At 50.4% G+C, this 21,654-nt stretch overlaps 1 protein-coding gene across 7 annotated transcripts in view; it reads left to right on the forward strand.

The window, feature by feature from the left end:
* Positions 1 to 21,654, forward strand: part of ERI3 (ERI1 exoribonuclease family member 3) — a 129,663-nt gene that overhangs the window by 52,899 nt on the left and 55,110 nt on the right. For all 7 annotated transcript variants that reach the window (XM_081220362.1, XM_081220360.1, XM_081220357.1 and 4 more), the window contains one exon: positions 15,177 to 15,249. In XM_081220362.1, the coding sequence (XP_081076488.1) occupies positions 15,177 to 15,249 (73 nt within the window). The remainder of the gene's footprint in view (positions 1 to 15,176; positions 15,250 to 21,654) is intronic.

A 21,654-nucleotide genomic window follows, 5' to 3' on the forward strand; every position in this document is an offset into this window, starting at 1 on the left:
ACCCCCTGGAAGGTGTCAGAGGGTCTAAAGCACTTCAGTGATTATAGGAATCCCTGGAATGGAAGTTTTGCTCAGTTAAAACCCTGATAAAAGATGGAGATGTTTATGTAGTGACTGACCAGGCATTGAGACGTTTATGGTGGTGGGAGCTTCCTGCTTCGGCCTGCTGCAGAGCTGCTGACTAGATGGCTCTTTACTGCTTAATTGGTCCTGAGGTGAGTGTTGCCGCCTGGTTTCTGGTCCCCGGTCTGATAGGTGGAGTGCCCCTTGACCATCCATGAGGCTCTTCCTTGCTGGCAGGAGGGGCTGTAGGCACTCGGACCTTGACCACCGCCCAGAGTTGGGGTAGCTCAGCCAGTCTCCGCCTGGCTTGTCAGGAAGACAAACTGGTTTTGTTTGTGGCTCTTCTGGGCAGTGTCTGGAAGTCTGGTTCTACGCTGCATGGGAGAATCTGACAGGCTGCTTCAGAGAGCCTCAGAACCAGTAGGGCACGGCTTGACCGGGGGCGCCAGCTCTGCTTCCCTGGAGTTCACGTGGTCTGGAGTAGAGGCCGCATGCGGCCTCCCGCCAGGTCATGATGTCCTCCACCTGAGACTCGGGCTGCACTGATTTGTGTTTTGAACATTTTTGGACCTTCCCAGGCCTTGGCCATTCGTTTGGGCTTCTCTTTCCTCTGGCAAATAGAGAGTGAAGGCTGGAGGGTTTGTGTCCTGAACTCCAGGGAGAAAGAGCCACTGTTGATGCTGGAAGATATTTTCCTTTGGGTGAGATATTTTTGTGTTTCTTTTGAACATTCTTTGTGTGACTCTTGAGACCCAGCTTTTTCAAAAAATTTTATCTTTTTAGAAATGGAGGTATGAAATAGGTACAGCAGAGTGCATACAGTATACAAATGAGAAATGGACAGCTCAATATATTGTTATACCAGTATACACCTGTGTAATCACCACCCAGATCAAGACGAAGAACCTTTTCCGTCATCCCAGAAAGTTCCTTTGTGCCCTTTCCCAGTCAGTAATGCCCTCCTTCTGCCAGGTAACCACTACTCTGACTTCTGTTACTTTTGGATCATTTGCCTCTTACTGACTTTCGTATAAATGGAATCAAACAAGATGTACTCTTTTGAGTCGGACTTCCTTTGCTCAACATAGCATATGAGAGATTCATCCATGTTGTTGTATGTATCGGTAGTTCAGCCTTTTTATTGCTGGGTAGGATTCCATTGTATTACTGTACTGCAGTTTATCTGTTCCCTTTCTGTTGGACTACATACTTTCTTTAGTCTTTCATTTTATGTTTGTCGAATAAGTATGTGAATGTTGAGTCTGATACAAGCATCTCCCTAGACCTATCAGCTTGTCCTAATTTCCCTCATCCTTTAAAACCTAATTCCAGTCCTTCAGACATGTGGTCTTCCCTGTCTCTTGTGGAATCTGCACTGGCCTCCCTCTTTTCTGAACCCCTGTGATAGAGAGAGGCTGACCCCAGGCCTGTGGAAGTGGCCTTTGAGCTCTAGTGACCCATTTTATTTATTCTTTCAGCATATGTTTATTGAATGCCCGTTATATGTTTTACACTGTTCCAGGTATTGAGGATTTAGCAGTGAACAGAGATAAAACTTCCTAAATATCCTGTCTTCATGGGGTTTACATTTCAGTGCATGCAGCCAGCCCTGCCCTCTGTCTTTTGGACCCTGATACCAGAAGAATCTTAGTCTTGCCTAGGCTCCTCTGTCTCCTGGGATTTTGTGGGAGCTTGGTGGCAGTGGCTCTTGCCACCTTGACAGGGCCTCTCCAGGGCTTTCGTGGGCTTTTGTCTCCCTTCTCTGCTGCTGCTGCTGCTTGGCAGTGAAAGGGTTTTTCAAGATTGGTGCTTCCTTCCACTATCCAGGAGTCTGATTCCCTCTGTGAGAGGAGAGAATTAATCTCCAACTTTCCATGCCTGTAAGGTGAGTGACCTCTGTTTTGTCAGCGCTTGCCAATCTGTCCTCTAATTCCCAGCCAGGGTAATGGAGACATGAATTTGTGCTAAAGCAAACCACCAGCTCTCCTAGTGCGGATTCTGGCCCGATCCAGGCAGCTCAGAGAGGATCTCCTCACAGGTGCTCAGGCTTCTGGGGGCTACAGAGGTGTTGGTACCTGAGCAGCTTTGGTCTTGAACGGTGATTGGCAGATTCAAGGAGGGAAGATGCCCTACCATCGTATACTCCCTAACCACCATCCATGCCAGTGGGGCGGCTGCTTCTGAAATAGTTTTCTATCCTCAGGCTCCTAAGAGCACATGAGAGGCTGTGAACACCCCAGTGAGGAGGAAGGGTCAGGAAACAGGGATCTTGGAAGGTGAAGGCCAGGGAACTCAAGGCTGCAGCTGGCATAGTGGCCCGTGCCCGAATGATCTGTGGACTCTGGGGGCTTAGTTCTGTCGCCTTTTGGGAAGGGCGCCTGTGAGCGGGTGGGATAAATTCTCAGTGTCCCTGGCTAATGGGTGACACGCCTCAGACTTGATAGTTCTGTAAAACTGTTTCTTCCAAAGCCTGCAAGGATGTTGGTTTGGGGAAGAAAGCCAGCCAGCCCAGAGAATCCCGGGAGCCTGACAGGCCTTTTTCTCTGCGATTCTTTCTTGCAGGCAGCCCGAGGCAGCCTGTCTCTTTGTTAACAGAGTGACAGCAATGTGACACCATGGAAATAATTACTAACAAATCACGGTGCTGACTGCAAACAGCTCTCTGTCTTCAGAGGCATGTCAGGGTGCATTAGAGCAGGACTGGAGGAGCGGCTCGAGGGGGCTGAGGAGCAGCCTGTGCTCAGACGCTCTCCTCTTCTTCCCCCACCCTGACCCCTTGCTGCTCTGTCTGACTTTCCTGCTCGTGGCCTTTCCCCACTAGGTCAGCTAAGGGACCCGCTGGATAAGTGGCATGTGGCTATTCCCGCTTCCTCTGGGCAGGTAGCTAGGACTCCCGTCTTTGCTAAGGAACACCTGGGTAGTGGTAAGATCCAGGAGTTTTTCCGTTACGGGGCCCCCAAAAGGTGGAAGGATGCTCCATTTTTATTTACTCGCTGCCAGTTGGGACCAGCTTCGCCTGCTGGTGGTTTTGGGGTGATAGAGAGTATTTGTGCTAGCTGGACCCAGAATCTGGGGGAAGCGTTGCGTTTCAGTGTTGGCTCAGCTCCCTTCCCCAGCAGCGCTGAGTTCTTCCTCGATTGCCACAGTCAGTTTTGGGTGAGTCGGCTCTGTCCATTCCCTCTTGGTTAGCAGAGGGAGTGCTCTGACTGTCAGGGCTGTAAATAAGGTTCTTGGTGTGTGTGTCTGGAGGCAGCCGGGTTGGGTGGGGAAAGGAGTGGAAGGAGGGGCAGCGCTGCGATGGCTCCCTCGCTTGCCCCCCTCCCCTCTCATACAATATTTATCCAGGGATGGGAGTCAGATGCAGCGACCTCAGGGTCACCCAGTTAAATAGCTTCTGAACCTCCCTGCATTCTAATTGCTGCAGTTGTCCTTTGCTCTGGAGGCTTCTCCTCCCCATTGTCTGCTGAGGCACACACTAATGGCTCTCCTCCCTGGCCCTGCTGGGAGGCATCTGTGGGGTGGGGGTGTGTGGAGGGAGGGAGAGGGCTCATTGCTACTTCCCTTTCCCCGGGGATAAGGGAATCTAGGGCCTATTAACAAGCGGCTTTAGCTAGGAGGAGCACAGTCCCCTGCGCCCCTGCTGCCACCTCCCCAAAGCTGGCTGGAGAAGGAGGCCCAGGCGGCGGGTCGGGTTGACGGGCCAAGGGGCTTCCCCCATCTCCAGTCGGATAAGCAGAGCTGTGGGACTCGTGACTCCTCTACAAGGGGACAGACCCTTGAGTACTTGGCTGAGGAGCATCATCCTATGTTCCCATGGTCCCACATTCATGGTTTAGAAACGTCTAGTGAGTGGTATTTCCTGTTGGAATATACTGCATTTTGCTCAGAGATTGGCCAGATGCAAAAGTCTTCTTGGTCCCCCGGAGGTTGATTTAGATGATTGATGATGGTAGCAGGTGTGCTGCATTTGGTGATTTAAGAGTGGCACGTGCCACACATCTTCACTAGGACCTCCCTGTAAGTGTCAGTTACCACCCACTTCAGCTCTTCTCTTCCAAGAAATACCATTGGAAACTGCCATCGAAGGCACTAAGCACTGTGTATCCTGGAAGAATATTCCAGCAGGAGCCTAAAGTTAGCCCCTGTTCAGAGTTACTCGGAGCCCAGTAAGTACTGTGCTGGGGACTGTGGGAACTGCCAGGTGATCAGGGCAGAAGGAGCAGCACGTGCAAAACTAATTGCAGGCTAAGTAATAAGTACGGTAGAGCATGAGAACACTACAAAGAAGGTACAAAACAAATGCCATGAGAACCCAGAGCAGCATAGTAGAGAGACTGAATGGGTAGTATTTTTAGCAGGAAACTTTTAAAAAATAAAATGTTAAAGAAAGCCCAATATTACAAACCATAAAAGTTGAGCTCTTCTGGTTGAAGCTGGGGCAAGGCCCTGCCCATTCTTCCTCCTCCTCCCCCAGTCCACAGAGTAGCCCGCTGTCCCTCCTAGCACCCTAGAGCTCCATGGAGCATGGTTTAAAATGCCCACCAGAAGTGTGACTGTGTAGGCTAGGTGTTACACATCCTGAAGGGGTCAGGGGAGCTGGGATCAGGGCAGAGGAGATCAGCCAGGGGTAAGGGGAACAGCTGTGTCCTGGAAGCAGAGGTCAGACTGCATCCCAGATCCTGAATGCTTGCCGGACGCTCTCCTCAGAGCCTCCAGAGGGCATTGTAGGCCACACAAAGGCAGCCCAGGCAAAGGGTCAAGTTGGCCACAGGCCAGGTGGAGACTCTGGTGGGGGATGAATGAGGTATCTTGGAGACCACTCAAACTGCAACGGAGTGCCTGAGCCAAAAAGAGAATAGCTCACCAGCCAAGACACTGACCAGAGTACCCTGGAAACCTCCTGTCACCTGCTCACTCTCCTCCCCGGACCCTACTCCCTGCTGCCTGCTGAGGCCTCTGCCATTCCACCTGGGAAAGAGGGCTGGCCGGTCCTGGTGGCCGCTCCAGCACTTTTCGCAGCCGCAGCAGGTGGGGCACTTTCCCTGGAAGAATTGCAGCGGGAGGGACTCCGAAGAGGTGCTTGTCTTATTGTTTCACCAGAGAGGGGCTGGCGAGATACACAGTATTTGGTTTTATGGCACTGGGGAGGTGCATGTTAGACTGTTCCCCAGGGTGTTTGTGGCTCTTGTGTGCTTTGTGTGGTTATTTCTGTGGGCTCCGTGTGGGAGAAATGGGAGTAGAGACAGGTGACAGGTGGGCCACAAAGCGGTGGAGCAGGGAGGTGCTCTGTTCATATACGGTGCCTTTTGGAGGCTTCAAGCATCTGCTTGCCGATGGGGATTTGAGGTTGGTTTTCTCTGGGAGTACGGGCAGCTTGGCCTACGGGGCGTCCCTCTGCACCCGCCTGTGTTCTGGTTTCTGTTTGGGAACTCTCCAGAGCAGCATGTCTGCGAACACTTCCAGCTGTGCTGCCAGACCCAGACGCAGGTGACGGCCTTTCGTCTGTACCATAGGGAAACCAAGAGGAAATTAAATGTCATTTGCCCCCTGCACAGCAGGTCACTGCCAGATCAGACAGTGCTGATCAGAGCTGTGCGGAGAGCACCCGAGGGAAGTCTTGTGCCTGCAGCCATGCCCTCTGGGCTGTGGAGACTCCCAGGTGATGGCCTGGCTCAGGCCCAGGGCTTTCTCTGCCAAGCTGGGTTCACCCTGGCCTGAGGCCCAGCCCTGTGCTACATGGCAGCTGTGGCCCATGCCAGGCCAGAGGTGCATGTGTACCAGTGGGAGGGGGTGGAGGGGCAGGGCAGGGCCTGGCAATAGAGGACACACAGGAGCCAGTGAGGTGATCAGCCCCTCCTCAGAGAAGCTGTGTGGTATTGTGGAAAGAACAGGACCTTTAAGATTGAAAGAGACCTGGGTTTGAGTCCTGGCTCCACTACCTACTAGTTGTAGGACCTTGGGAAAGTCACATTACCACTCTCAACTTCCATTTCCTCATCTGTGAAAGGGAGAGTATAATAAGCTCTGGCTTCTGACATCTGTTGGGGAAGTAGCTTCCTGTTGGGACTGGTGCCTGAGTTTTCTCACCCCACCTCCCCTAGATCTGGAAAGATGGCCCGGAGCCCCTTGTACCTCCTGGGGCCTCAAGTGTAGTGAGTTGGCTGAAGTTGATGGGAAGTGGGGCGGGGAGTGAGTCTGGCTGGGGCCGCACTGCTGGTACTCTCTTCCAGCGTGAGGCCTTTCCTTCTTGTCCTCCTAGTCCTCTCAACCAAGCATCCCAAGGCCTTTATGAGACGAGCACGGGTGATGGTGGTCACCCTCTTAATTGGGGGGCTCAGCTGGCTCCCTCCAGCCTCACACTTGCACTCCCCTTCCTGTTTGGGTGGACCTCAGGGCTCGTCCCAACCCCTCCCTTGCCTTGAGTCCTAGTGGCGGGGCGTAGTTCTTGGCTCTGCAGTGACATTTATTAACAGGGCTTTGGGAAGAGATGTTTTAATACTGTGAATGTTCTCCCTAGAAAACGCCCCACCCCCACCTCACCCCCATCTGAGGCATGGCTGCTGGTGGTGAAATTCATTAGTGTTCCCTGACAGGCAGTGGCGACAGAGGCGCTCGCTGTCTGCTTCCCGCTCCCTCGCTCTCGTGCTCCTGCTTCACGCACACTGATATTTAAAGCTGATGGGCTGCTTATAGACTTCTTGTACCATGACAAGTTTGGGGAGGGGGATGGGGGAGGAAGAGACAGACAAGGAGCCAGCTGTCACGCTGGTATTTCAAACAGTACTCTCTCCTGACCCTTTGCAGGCTCCAGCAAGTGTATCATCTTTCTGAAGCTGGTGGTTGGAATTGTAACCTGCAGCCGTCCCAGAGGATAGGGGCAAGTGTGGGGGCAAAGTGGGCTGAGAAGTCGGCAGTGCGTTCTCCCAAGGCTGTGGGCAGGAGGAGAGTGCAGGGACAGAGAGGGAGGGAGTGAGAGAGAGAGTGTGTGTGTGTGAGTGTGTGTGTGAGAGAGAGAGAGAGAGAGAGAGAGAGAGAAGGGGATTGAAGCTCAGTCTCTGTAAGTGCTCCTCAGCATTGCCCTCCCATCCCCAGGAATGAGATGACCCTTTTGCTGTGGTCTCTCCTGGAGTGATCATTATAGTTCATGCTGTGGTTATCTTCTAGGTGGTCCTGAGTATAGGAATCAGGTTTGATTGGCCTCTGCTCCTTGAGGGTCCTGGGTCTCAGTGATACCCATAAATATGTGGTATCAATTCAGGTAGAAAGTTCTCCCACTTTGTGTCTCAGACTGGGGCCTTGGCTTTTGTTCCCTCCTGTTTGCGTGCTGATTTTTTGGATTTGGAGAATGAGTACCAAGGTGCTTCTCTATCCACAGCTCCTCCCCTCACCCCCAAGCTTCTTGGGATTCATTTTGGCAACTGTTGAATGGTTCTGGGACTTCCCTACTCTGTCATCCCCAGAAAACTTCTCTAGAATCCTTTTCCTGACCGAGGCACTGTCTTCTCAATGCAGGTGGCCTGGAAGCATCTCCAAAGGCAGGTTTGGTCTCAGCTGACCTCCTTACAGCCAGAATCCCTTCTATAAGTGCTTATTTATAAAATACGTTTCCCTTGGCCGGCTCGTTTAACCTTCCCAGAGCAGGGCATGGAGGTGATGTAACTTGCCCAAGGACACACGTTCACTTGACCAAGTTGTCTCTTAGTGCGGCAGAGCCATGTGCCTGGTGGGGCTTCTACTGTGCTCTGCTTCCCCCCGCCCCCATCAGGGGCTCTTCTAGCTCCAGGGTCTGCATGGGGGAGGTGATCTGGGAACGGACCTGACTCCTCCACTCCCTGCTCTTTTAGCCTTGTCAGTGCTGTCAGTGCTCCCATTGGCTTCTTCAGTTTCAGCCCAGCTGTGTCTGTGTGTGTGTGTGTCTGTGGGACAGAGAGGGGTTACTGGCCATCTCCTGGTGGAGGGTGGAGCCAGAATGCCTTTTCTCTCTGTAGACTGAAGTGTATTCTTGAACTGTCTAGGATCATCTTTGATGTGCTCACCTCCTGTAACCCCCATTGCCCTCATCCTTCCCCCACACCCTACACACTATCCTGTAGGCTTCTAGTAGGGGTTGCTGGTGCAGGGCAGCGCCTTTCTCTCCCTTCCTGTCCTTGCCAGTCCTGCCCTGCTGGAAAGCACTGAGCGTTCGGCCCACCGGGGGCAGCCAGGCTGTATCTCCTGCCACGGTGTGTCTTGCAGGTGAGATGGAAACTGACTGGCTTTGATAAGTACGAGACTTAAGCATTAATTTTTTATACATCAGCAGTGGCCAAGTGAGTGAATTCAATTATGAGTCTGCCTCTCTCCACCCTCCTCCCCGCAGTGTGGTGGTTCAGAGCAGAGACTAAGGAACCTGTTGAAATGAGAAACCCCTATTTCCTTGTTTGACCCCCTCACTAATTCGGGTTAAATTGCTACGCGATTGCAATGGTGACACATGGTGCCTGCCTGTGTTTGTATAAGAGGATGCAGTGGGGGTGGAAGGACCAATTTGTGCAGAGATAAAAGGTGTCACAGGCAGATAACTAACGTCCCAGCCCCGTGCCTGCTCTCATTGTAGCTCAGTTGGCTCCGTGTAGAAGCCCAGCCTTCCCCTCTTCCTTCCTTCCCTCCCCTTGCTCATATTTTACCTCGATGCCATAGCGTAATGATGCCCTGCGTAGTGGGGGAGGAGATAGGCACCTCTGGCTGACAGCCCTTCCTGATAACCAAATTCCAGCCCATCCATCACCAGCTACTCTCCTCAACTTGAGGAAAAGTGATTGTGAAAGGCGGGCCGTTTATCACCCAGGGTCTGTTTATCTCCTCTGGTTAGGGGAACAGAAATAGGAGAGACAAAGAGCTGCGTCCCCAGCTAAGTGCTGCCTCGGCTGGGGTAGCCTGCCGGAGCTGGATGCAGAATCACGTCATGCTGACTGGGGAGGCTCTGACTAATAGGACTCCCAGACTGGGACCCAGGGGAAGGGGACCTTTCCTGAGGCTCAGCCCTGGGAGTTGGAGACAAGCCTAGGAGATGTGGTGGTTCTGAGATGCAGGACAGCCAGTGACAGCATTCTTTAGGAAGGTTTGTATCAGAAGGAGCAAGTGTGGAGCCCCTCATGGAAACAAGTCCAACCCCCCTCATAGGTGACCCCTCGGCAGGAGCTCCCATTTGACTGGTCGGCTGGGTCTGCTGCTTCTGCCTTCCCCAGGCTGGGCCTTCCATGCCTCCATGCTCCAGGGTGACTTTGAAGAAGACAGGGCCTTTCTCCCTGCTCTTGGCCTCTGCACCTCAACACTCCTCTTTTTCTGCATATCAGGTGGCACAAAATAGTTTGCCCTTTGCAGGACAGCAGTATGTGCTTTTGGGTACCAGGACTGAAAGCCTACATCACTCCGAGATCTGGGTCCCACAGCTTTTCCAGAGTGGCAGAGGGGGATCAAATATGGCCTCCAATTCAGCTGACTTCCTCCTCTTTAAGGGCTTGAGAGTGACCTGCATCTCCCCAGTTTAGAGTTGTCCCTAAGACTTGCAGAGAGAGAAGCACAGAAGGAAGAGTGTCCATGACCTCTGCCAGAACTTGTGCCTGCTCTCCTGCTGGTCCTGGCTCTTGGTGTCTGCCAGTCTGTTTGTCAGACCTCCATTCATGCTGCTGGCCCCATCGACTCAAGCCTAGTAGGTCTAGCAGAGTCCCCAGCTCTGCTTCACCCAGTCTTCAAAGCTGAGCCCTTGCTAACAGTGGCTTCATCCCGCCCATACCCATTAGCAAGGGTGACGTTCCCTTAATGAGCTAGTCCCCTGCCTTGGCTGGCGCTGAGCTGTTTGCCATCAGGGCTGTCTGGACTTAGCCCAAGTGCTGGGCTGCAGGTGGTAGGGCTGGATGAGGGGCTCCTTTTGCTCTGTGCTGTATGGGCAAGGTGCTGTTTCTTACACCCCTATTCCTCCCATACTGTTCTTTCTAAGTAGGAGAGGGCTTTCTTTGCTTTCTTTTTGTTATTTAGCAGGAGTGATAAAGGAACTTGAGGAGTACCATATCTTTTCTAATGCCCCCCTGGATGGAGCAGCAGGGAGCCAGTCAAGCATCAGCAAGAGGGTTTCACAGTGGGTTCTGATGACCCTAAGGGGCCAGTGTGATAAGAGCAGGGCCACATGGTAAACGCCAAAGGCAGAGCCCCTCTCTGGCCCTAGGCCCCATAGTATTTGGAAAGCAATCATATCCCTTGGTTTAGAGCCCACAGGCAGGACTGGGGATGGTGTGGGGGGGGCTTCCTTAAAGAGGGCCCCTTGCATTCACGAAGCTGAAGGAAGTTTTGATTTGGTTGAAAAAAAATCCCATTCCTTTTTATGGCCTGGACATAATTGGCTCTTTTCTATTGGCCATCAGTGATGTCATTCCGACCCTCATAAAGAAGGGGAAATCACACCTGTGGACTTGGTGCATAAAATTTCATTGGGCAGCAGTAATAAGCATGGCCAGATGATGTTTGGGCAGTTGAGGAGCTCTGTGCCCAGTGATCCCAGCTGCCTGGAGACCTGGGCACCATAAACCTGCCTGCACGTTCATGCCTGTAGGCTAGTCCAGGGCCCACTGCCAATGGCTCTTTTCCTGGGATCAGTATCTGGTAGGAACTCACAGCATTCAGGCCCTTTGTGCCAGGGTGACTTTGCCTTTTTCTTTTCCAAATTGGTGGAACCATATACCCACTGGTACCCACTGACCCTAGCCTTAGGCTCCTAAGAACCGTGGACCCAGGTGTGACCTTGAGCACTGACCACCGTGCTACCTAACCCTCTAAAGCCCCAGACCTTGCCTTCCCAGGGACTGCAAAGACTGCATCCAAATGATTGATGCCTTGTGTAGTCAGAAGACTTAGATCCCATTTCTAGTTCTGCCCTTGGCTTGTTGTCTGATTAAGCAAATCCTTTTTCTTCTCTGGGCATCAGTTTCCTCTTTTATGAAGGGGTGACAACTACTCTAACCTACCTTCCTCACAGGGTTTCTCTTGGTGCTCTCTAAGCTGGGCTAGGGTTCTGTCATAGAAATGTGTAGCTCTCTTCCCACGAGGCACCTGGGAGTTCAAGTTCTGGCATATGGCTCTGTGTCTCTTGTGAAGATAGGCCTGCGTCCTGCTATAACTGTACTGCTTGTATCTTGAAGTCACATAGCTAGGACCTCCCATTAGCTGGAGGACTCAACAACCTGAATGCCTGTGAGTCTGCAAACAGCATGTGTACCTGCAAGTGACCAGGGCCCCGAGTGAGAATGATGGTCCCGCCTCCCTCTGCTTCAGTCAGCCAGGGGGCCCAGGCAGCACTCTGGATGCGGCTGAGCCATATCAGAAGCTGAGTCTCCAGCCTGACCATCTGTCTAGTCTGTCCTCAGTGCGGCCACTCTGGTATAGGTCCTCCACCAAGAGAAACAGGCAGGATCCTACTGAGCTAGACCCTTCCTACCTGGGTAGAGAAGCCTGCAGCTGATATCTGCCTTTGAAATCCTGCTGAAGAGGGAGCCCTTCCCTCTCCCAGGACCAGCCAGCCAAAAGCACTCCTGGCCTGTGTCAACTAAAAGAATCAGAGGGTGCTGGGCTTGGCTAAGGGAGAGTATGATAGGTGACCCAGGACCCTTGCCTTTTGCTGGCCAGTCCCCTAACCTGCTCCTTTGCAGATTCTGGTGCTTCTGGTGGCCCCCTTCACTCACAGGTCTTAATGTGATTCTTCAAAAATAGCTGACCTGAGCAAGCATTTCACAAATACCAAGGATAAAGAACATGAAAGAAAAATTGCAGGGAACAAGAAAATTATCCAGACATTACAGTTCTGCTTCTTAGGCAACCACATTCTAGTTCCTAAAGCTAACTTTCATCTTTCAAAATCTTGCCTCATTTCCTTATAATCTTGGTCCTTGGTTCCCACATGGGGACATCCTACCTGGATACCCCTTCATCATCTTGGCCTCAGCCAGAATTTCCCTCCTAGGAAACTGACTGGTTGTAGTTGATGTCACTGTGCCACCTGGGTGTTGAGAGGAACCTTCCCTTGGGAAGGTGTCTCAGGTCTTAGAAAAGTAAATCCTTAACTCTACCACCTGAAACATGGGCACTGACTTCCAACTAGTGTCTGTCAAATAACTGAAGAATAATGGATGGAAGGCTGACTGTCCTAACACTTTCTAGGGTAGAAACAAGTCATTTCAACTGGATTCTTTTTGCCAAGCCTCCTAAAAAAGGAGTTTGTACTTGTGATCTCCACTTTCTTATCTCTTCTCACTCTTCAACACGTCGCCTGCTGCCTTCTGTTCCCACCAGCCCACCGATGCCAAATTCATTGGGTTTTTCTCAGCTCTATCTTGCTTGACCGCTCTGGCATTTGACACTAATGACCTGCTTTTTTTTTTTTTTTTTTTTTTTGCGGTACGTGGGCCTCTCACTGTTGTGGCCTCTCCCATTGCGGAGCACAGGCTCCGGACGTGCAGGCTCAGCGGCCGTGGCTCACGGGCCCAGCCGCTCCGTGGCATGTGGGATCTTCCCGGACCGGGGCACGAACCCATGTCCCCTGCATCGGCAGGCGGACTCTCAACCACTGCGCCACCAGGGAAGCCCCTAATGACCTGCTTTTTAAGTTCAAAAATCAGTTATAAATATTCCAGAAAGGGTAAGCCTGCTTTCATCATCATTTAGGTTGACCACAGGTGATGTGAAGTGAGGTCCAAAGAGCATGTGTGACCTTGGCAATCTGATACCCTGAAAAAGGTCCAGGAGCCTTGCCCTCTGGACATGGAGGTGGGTTGGGTGAGTCCCGACTCATGGTACGTTATCTCCTACAGAATTCTCGAAGGAGCTGAGGCTATGCAACCTGGAGAAGGGAACTCTGAGGAAGCTCCCTAGGCTCTCAGATCTTGGGAGGGTTCTGCAAGGAAGAGATAGAAGTCTCATTCTCTGTAGTTTCTAAAGACATTTCTCAGACACATGGGTAGAAGTTACAAGAGACAGATTTTAGTTTAGTATAAAGGAAGGCTGTTCTGAGAATTGAAGGAGTCCAAAATTAGAGCCGACTGCTGTGTGTAGTAGTGAGTTCCTTGTCTGTGGTGGTGGTCTGGTAGGGGTGGCCTGGTTTCATTTTAGCCTGAGACATTAGCCTGGGCCCTCTGCTCATCTCATTCCACACTCTTCCCAGGTGATCTCGTCTACTCTCATGGCTTTAATTTTACTTAAATTACGTTAATGACTTAACAATTTATATCTCCAGTCCCGACCTGTCTTTAAAACTAGACATCCATCTGCCTCTTAGACATCGTCCCCACTGCCAAATGTCTCCTAGGCACCTCAGACTCAACAGATGTTGAGTGCTTAGCACACATCAGGTGTATATCTAAAACTGCATTCCCAAACTCATGCCTTCATTCAGTGGGGTGGTAGGGGCGAGGCAGTGGGAGCAGTGTACCCTGGTTTAGGGAGACACTGTATGAAGAAAATTTTAAAACAATAATGAAATTGATTAAATGCTGGTCCGCTTCATCTATTAGATATGCTCTCTGCGCCCCTAACTTTGTCTTTGTATCTGTCTCAGTGAGTAGCATGAAGCGAGTCAAGCCACACACCTCTGAATTGGGTTCTACTGCTTTCTCTCATTGGGCCCCACGTCCCATTCGGTCACCAAGGCTTCCTTTATATCTTTTCCTGTTGCTGGCTCGCTGTCTCTACGGCTACTGTCTAGTCTCCTGGCTACTACTTGGCTTTTTTAGTGTATTGTTTTTGTTGCCCCCAGAACAATCTTTGTAAATCACAACTCTTCTGAGGCTCTCTATTGCCTGTGGCCAAGCTCCTCTTAGCAAGAAAACTCCATGATCTTCCCCAGCTGATATTTCTAGTATCCTCCACCATCCTTCCATGTACCCCAATGCTTCAACTTAAGGCTTTTTTTTAAAGTTTATTTATTTTTGGCTGCCTTGGGTCTTCATTGCTGCGCATGGGCTTTCTCTAGTTGTGGCGAGCGGGGGCTACTCTTCGTTGTGGTGTGCGGGCTTCTCACTGCAGTGGCTTCTCTTGTTGCAGAGCACGGGCTCAAGGCGCGCAGGCTTCAGTAGTTGTGGCTCACGGGCTCTAGAGCGCAGACTCAGTAGTTGTGGTGTGTGGGCTTAGCTGCTCCGCGGCATGTGGGATCTTCCCGAACCAGGGCTCGAACCCGTGTCCCCTGCATTGTCAGGTGTATTCTTAACCACTGCGCCACCAGGGAAGTCCCAACTTAAGGCTTTTTATCTATTTCTTTTATTATCCATTCCGTTGAACAAACTGTGAGCCCCTTATGTGCAGGAGTTAAGTCTTACTTTTTGAGGCCTAAGTGACTGACTGTTATTGTAAAACATCAGTAAGTGTTTGGCTGAGTGGATTTGTGTGGGCGAAACGGCATCATGAGCTGGAAGGGGAGATAATTTATAAATTATAATTTAAAGAGAAAACAAGAACAGGTTCTTGGTTTAGATTCTGACTTCTTTTTAGCCCTCTGTGTGGTCTCTTCTCTATCACAGAAAGCCTATTGCTTGAGACTTAAATGTGAGCCGAAGCCCCTGCCCAACTATCTCTAAATCACATGCTCTTCCTCTCTCTCCTCCTATCTTACATCTCTGCCTCTCTGTGTAACAAGATGACGACAACATCCTGGTGCATTGGCAAGAACATAGGCTTTGGAGTGAGACAGACCTGGGTTCACTTCTTGGCACTATCATGTTTTGGCTGTGGAACCTTAGGTAACCCCTCCTCGTCTATAATATATACAGATCTACCCACCTCACAGCATCTCTCTGAATTAACGTGAGAATGTAAGTAAGACACTTAGCGTGTTGTAGGCCGTCAGAAAGCAGTGCGGCTGATATCATTTTGAATAGAGTCTCCAGGTTCTCACAATTGGATCTGAGGGCTGCATCTGGAGCCCAGTGTCCAGAGTGTTGGAGATGGGGTGCCTTTCTTGGGTGGGGTAGGACCCATGGCTAGTGGGTTAGCCTTGAGATCACTTTGTCTTATAGACTCTATTGGATTTCCTGTTTTAAGACTCCGTACCTGGTACATGGGTGCTCAACTTGTTCTCTCCTCCCTTTCTTCAGGCTCCCGGGCCAGTGCCAGTACTTGGGCTTGCCAGTGGCAGATTACTTCAAGCAGTGGATTAATCTGAAAAAGGTACTGTGTCTGAGTCCCACTCCATGCTTCCTCTGGTTCTCCTTTGCCTCAGACCACCCCCCTCTCTTGCTTTCTTTTCTCATTGCTGTTTTCATCTTGTTGTTCTCATCTCTTTTCTTTTCTTCTCTTTTCTCAATACCCTTCCCTAGCTAATGTGTGCTGGCAGGTTGTGGTTATTTCTGGGAGTGGGGAGCTGCTTGGGGGACCAGGCTGCTGGGTGGAGTTTGACACTGCCCTCCTTGGTGTCAACCCAGATGTGCAGAGAAGTCCCGATTAAGGGTAGTTTCCAGGTTCTTGCTTGGAGCTCCACCTCTGGGCTGAGCTGCATTGCCTCTGGGAGGGAGGTGGTCCTAGCTCAGCCTCTGGGAAAGTATCATGAGTGATCATGAGTGTGGCCTCTGAGCCACCTGACTGGCCCTGGTATCTCCTTCGGGTTGGGAGGCAGAGTTGGTTCAGGCGGGCTTTGGTCCTGTCTAGCCCCAGTCGAGCTTGCTCATGTGAGAAGGGCTGTGGACACTAGAGCCCGCGTCCCTGTGAGCATGGGGGAAGAGACTGGCACTCATGTAGCACTGAGCACCTGGGGAGTGGGCACTGAGGCTGTGGGCTGGGAGGGACCCCGTGTAGCTAGGAAAGTGGGCCTGGCAGAGAATGAATCACCCAGAAAACTGTACTCTCCTAGTGTGTGCTGTCCTTCCTAGGTAAGCACAAGAAGGGAGGTGTAGGAATAGACGCTGCAGACCCCTGCTCTGATAGGATCCTGGCTCTAGGAGGCCCAGGCCACTAGGGAGACTGACTCCCATTAATCCCTGTGATGTAAGGGCAACAGACCTGGGGCAGCCCCAGGAACCCCATGCCGTTCAGTGACTCCCAGGAAGCTCAGAAAAGGGAGAACACACACCAGAGGTCAGAGTAGTGGCTCCCGGGGGCCCCAGAGAAGGGAGAGGTCGTTGGAGGCTCAGGCTGGTATCATGGGGATTTGGGTCTTGAACTGGGCATTCAAGGGAGGTGGGATTTGGATCTGAGGAGGAGAGGGGGCTTCGGGGCAGGGGGAGCAGCATGCCTTTGGTGTGTGTGAGGGCTGGAGCTAAGTGAGCATTTGGAGGAGCACTGGAAGACAATGACCTTGGACTTTGTTCCGTACGTCTTAGGGCAGCCGCTCTCTGTGGCAGTGTTTGTGAACTCCTTTGCTTTTCCCTGGTGTACAGGTCCTTTGCCCTCTGGCTTGTCCGTGCTTCGACCCCTCCCCACCTCTCCCGATGATCTCCCTTGCAGCTGAACAACAGCTGCTTACTACCTCCCAGCTTTGGCTGAGGAGGCCAGGCTCTGTCCTGCCTTCAGGCCTTGGCCTATGGCCTTCCCTCTGAAGCACCCCCAGTCATCTTCATCGGGCTTATTCCCTCTCCTTGACGATTCAGCTCAGGTCTCACCTCCACTGAGAAGCTTTGCAGTCGAACTCTTGCCTTGAGGCTCCTTGCCACTCTGGATATCAGTGATCTTCGAGGGTTGAAACTGAGTCTGTGTGTTTCCTTGCAGACGTGTTCATCCGAAGCACAAAGACTGAGTCTGGTTCCTCTCTGTGTCCCCGGTGGCCAGATCAAGGCTAGGTGCAGAGTGTGTGCTCAGTGAACAATTGCTGGCTGGCTGACTGATCTCTGAGATCTGGCTCCAGAGAGGCCCTTTCACGCGGGTCTTGGCAGGGCTACGCGTGCGGGTGTGGCCAGGCCTGTGCTCCTGGAAGACGGCGTGCCAGCTGTCAGAGTGCATCTGAGGCTGCTTGCTGGCCTCGGCAAATGCAATGTGAAGGCCCCACCAAGCGAGGCAGGCGCTGACCATGAACAGTTGCTCTGTGAAGTTCACTAGACTTTTTGGTGTATGGATAACTCCCTGCCTCTAGCTTCCTCGGCAGAGAAGCAGGAAAGCAGCCGACCCGTGCGATGACATTGCCACTCGGGACTACCTCGGTGCTGCTGGCAGTGGAGGCGGCTGTGCTGAGCCTGCTCAGCTTGCTCGTCTGCCAGACTGTGCTGAGCCATGGAGCGGGGAGTGGGTACCAGGGGAAACTGAGGACTCTGTGATCGCCTCTTGGAAGGTAGACTGAGCAGGTCTAAGAAAAACCAGGGGTCTCACCCCTTCCTCTCTGCCCTACAGCCACATCGTGTTCCAGCTGTGCTTAAGGGCCCAGTAGGAAAGATGACCGAACTCCAGTCCTTGCCAGCAGCCATGCAAGACAGGGAGGCTGCAGGGCCCCAGAGGTCCAGGCACATGGCAATCGTTCTGACCTCTGTACTGCATGACTTAGTGCAGGTTGCACAAAGATTCCTGCACCCTTAAAAAGAGCAATGCTGAAAGCTAAGCCGGAGAGGCCATTGCCAGGGTTGTGGGAGTACCATGTAAAAGCCTCACTCCTGCCTTCTGTCCCCATGTGGGACCCAGGCCCTGGCTGTCTACAGGCTCCTCTCCCATCCTTGATCTTACTTTGTCCTACCCGCTTCCCTTCCTCTCCTCTCCTCAACCCCCCAGCAGGGCTTTGCCCCATGAAAAGAATGGGGAGGGTCCTGGTCTGCTTGGCCACCTAGACGTGCTGAGTGAGCACCTGGGACTGAGGTAACGGTCTACACTGACTGACGAAGGCCTCCAGTCTGAGAAGAGGCAGAATGTTATCTTTCAGCTGCCCTCTCCTGTCCAGAGGCGGTGTGGGCTGCGTCAGGGAAGGACAACTTTTCTAGGGCCAGGTTTCCACATCTCCTGTCTCCACCTACTTTCCTTGTAGCAGAGAGGAGCAAGCCAGTGTTTGCTGACATTTGGAATGTCATTGAATGATCTATACTCTCATTGAACTGTCAGCTTAGAGAGGACTTGGGGCCCTGCTTCCAGCCGCCTCCAGGAGGTCAGAGCTGTCACTGAGGGGCCAGAAGAGCGCGCGCGCGCACGCGCGCACACACACACACACACACACAAATATACATATGTACTCATGTGAATGAATACACTCAAGCGAGCCTACCCAAAATTGTACGTATGTATCCATACTTGGATACATGTGTATACACATATTCACCTGCAGAAATATCTGAAAATATACACAGACACGAATGTGTTTATATATACATATTCATAAAATGTAAGGGCACTTGCACATATATAAACATACACATCTGCATCAATAAGCAAAATATTTTTGAGCGCCTTCTGTGTTCCAGGTACTGTGCTGGGCCCTGGGAATATAACAGAAGAGATGGATGTTAAACAATTTCAATTGTGTTATAACACTAAAAAGTTCAGAGTCATGGAATCACATCACAAGGGGACCTGACTTATTGGGGTGGAGGGAGGAAGGGAGTCTAAGCTGAGACCTGGGGGATGAGCAGGAATTGGCTAAGCAGAGAACCACACGTGGCAAGGCCCTGGGGTGAAGAGAAGGCTGGCAGCTTCATGAAACTAGAATGTAAGTTCTATGGGGGCCAAAGAACTTTTGTCTCTTCTGTTTACTCTTCTGTCTTCATCACTTTGGATAGTTCCTGGCACACAGTAGATGTTTAATCATTATTTGTTGAATGAGTGACTGCCTGAAGCACAGTGAAAGTGGGGAAGAGAGAAGGCTGACATAAGATGAAACTGGAGGGGAGTCTGTAGACCAGACTTTAGATTTTGATCTTTATCCTTAGGGCGAGGGGAAGCAATTACAGGGTACTGAACATAGGAGAGGCATCATCTGATCTGCATTTTGAAAAAAGTCTCTCTGGCTGCAGTGCAGAGAGAGCTGGGAGTAGATATAGGGGACCAGTACTGGTTTTTCTTAATGGGGCTATAGTTGGCGTGTTGGGATGGGGCACATCATCATGTGGACAACATTGCTGAACTCGCAGCGTCCCCAGTCCCTGTTCATTGAAACCAGTAGTGCACCTCTCCAAGTCACTGTGACAACTAAAAATGCCACCTCCCCTCGACAGACACATACTTTTCCGGTGGCCTGGATGGTGTGGGAGTGGGGAGGTACCATCCCTGGTTGAGAACCAGAGAATTGGGCCATTCCAAGTGAAAGATGATAGCTACTGGGATTAAGTTGTTAGCAGTGGAAATGCAGAGAAATGGACTGAATCTGGAGTGTTAAATGGTACAGTCAGTTCTGCTGTGATGCAACATATACCTCCCCCCAAATCACCATTGCTGTGGAAAGTTGTGCAATAAAAATGGGGTTAGGTGCACAGTACTCACAAACTTCATCAGCGACACATGAAAAAAGATGGGAATCTAATAAAATAAAAATTATGGGTAGCATGATTTTACACGTATTAAATGGTTAAGAAATACATAAATACTATGATAAATATGGCATTTTACCTTGAAAAAAAACGTGAAGTTTGCTTGTGGAAATGGGCATGAGAAGGGTTGTAGCTTGTGAGTTATTGTGAAGTGGCAGAAAGAATTCTCTGAAATCAGAGATTGTACTCAGACGGTTGTGGCTTGTAGCACATGTGGTGATCCAGGTAGCTGGCATATGTTTGAGGTGTACGCACGTGTCATTTTGTTTATTCTTACACAGCTCTGTTCAGCTGGGTGTAACTTCCTGTGTTTATCTTGTATTGCTTAAGGACAGAGTCTCACACAAATGTACAGTGTGCGTTATGCTAAATCGTTCCCTAAGACTTCAGTTGCACTGGAACAAATTTGCTCTTTCAAAACAAGTGTTACAGCAGAATTGACTGTACAATAGATAGGAAATGGTGACTGACTGGCTGTGAGGGTTGAGGATGAAGGAGAAGACCATCATGACTCCCAAGGTTTATGATGTAAGCAGCTGGGAGAGTTGGAATGCATTTACTGAGATAATGGAAGGAGGAGAAGTTTGGGGATTGGAAGAGAAGGTGAATTCAGTGTGGGACATGTTGAGTTTAGATGCCTTTGAGGCATTCTTGTGAAGCTGTTGAGAAGGTATTTGAATATGTAGGTCTGGGGCTCAGGGATAAGGTCAGGATAAGAGATACAGATTTGGGGGCATTATTGGTATGTGAATGATAATTGAAGCCCTGGGAATGGAGTGAATAAGATGAGAAGAAAAGAGAGCCTAGGACAGAACACTGGGAAATATCAATGTTTGATACATAGAGGAGGAAGAGTCAGAACTAGAGAAGGAGCAGGAGTGGTCACTAGTAGTAATAGTAATATTTCTTATTTAATGATTGCATTTCGTGTGCTAGGTCCGTTGTGTCCAATATAGTTGCCACTAGCCACCTGTAGCAATAGAGCACTTGAAATGTAGCTGATATGACTGACGAACAAATTCTAAATTTTATTTAATTTTAATTAATTTAAATGTAAGTTAAAAACTTTCAAGAAGAACTTTTCAGTATATTTAGAACACACTGGATTGGTAAATCTGCATTTTCAACTGTTAATTGTTTAAAGTCTCAATACAGATCAGGTATCTCTGATGAAGATTTAGCATCTCAATTGAGATGTGTCATAAGTGTAAATTACACACTTAAGTATGAAAAAATAAAAAATACCTCATTAATAATTTTTTTATACTGAGTCCCTATTGAGATGGTAATCTTTGGATATACCAAATTAAATAAAACATATTCTTTTTTTTTTTGCGGTACGCGGGCCTCTCACTGTTGTGGCCTCTCCCGTTGCAGAACACAGGCTCCGGACGCGCAGGCTTAGCGGCCATGGCTCACGGGCCTAGCTGCTCCGCGGCATGTGGGATCTTCCCGGACCGGGGCATGAACCCGTGTCCCCTGCATCGGCAGGCGGACTCCCAACCACTGCGCCACCAGGGAAGCCCCTAAAACATATTCTTAAAATTAATTTAACCTGTTTCTTATTACTTGAGCTGGGCATTCAATTCATAAATTGCTTATGTGGCTCACGTTATGTTTGCGTTGGACAGTGCTGTGCCAGACACTGCACTCATTATCTAACCCATTATCCAATCTTCACAGCCCTGCACAGTAGTTACTATTATTTTTTGCATTTTAAGGTTGAGAAAACTGAGGCACAGCGTGATGATGAAATTTGCTCAGTGTCTTACTTTGGTACGTGGCAGAGCTAGAACTTAAATTTAGTTTTGCCTGACTCTGTGCTCAAGAGAGCAAACAGTTAAAAAGAGAGGGTAAAAGAATGGTAGAAGAAGAGGTAGACCAGGAGAGTGTGATGCCATAGACACCAAGAGTGTCTTCCAAAGAAAAGGACTGGTCTGCTCAGAGGGAGCCACATAACGTAAAGACTGAAATATGAGTGCCAGACCTGGGCTCAGGGACCTTGGTGACTCTGGTAAAACCTCTTGATGGCATGATAGGGATAGGAGCCAAGTTGGAGTGAATTGGGGAGTAAATGAGGAGACAGAAATTTTAACGTTTTCAGAAGTGTGGTTTTGAAAGAGAGAGAAAGGGTAAGGGCTGT

Source organism: Mesoplodon bidens (assembly GCF_964165515.1).
Source record: "Mesoplodon bidens genome assembly, chromosome: 2".
In the NCBI taxonomy this organism is placed as follows: domain Eukaryota; kingdom Metazoa; phylum Chordata; class Mammalia; order Artiodactyla; family Ziphiidae; genus Mesoplodon; species Mesoplodon bidens.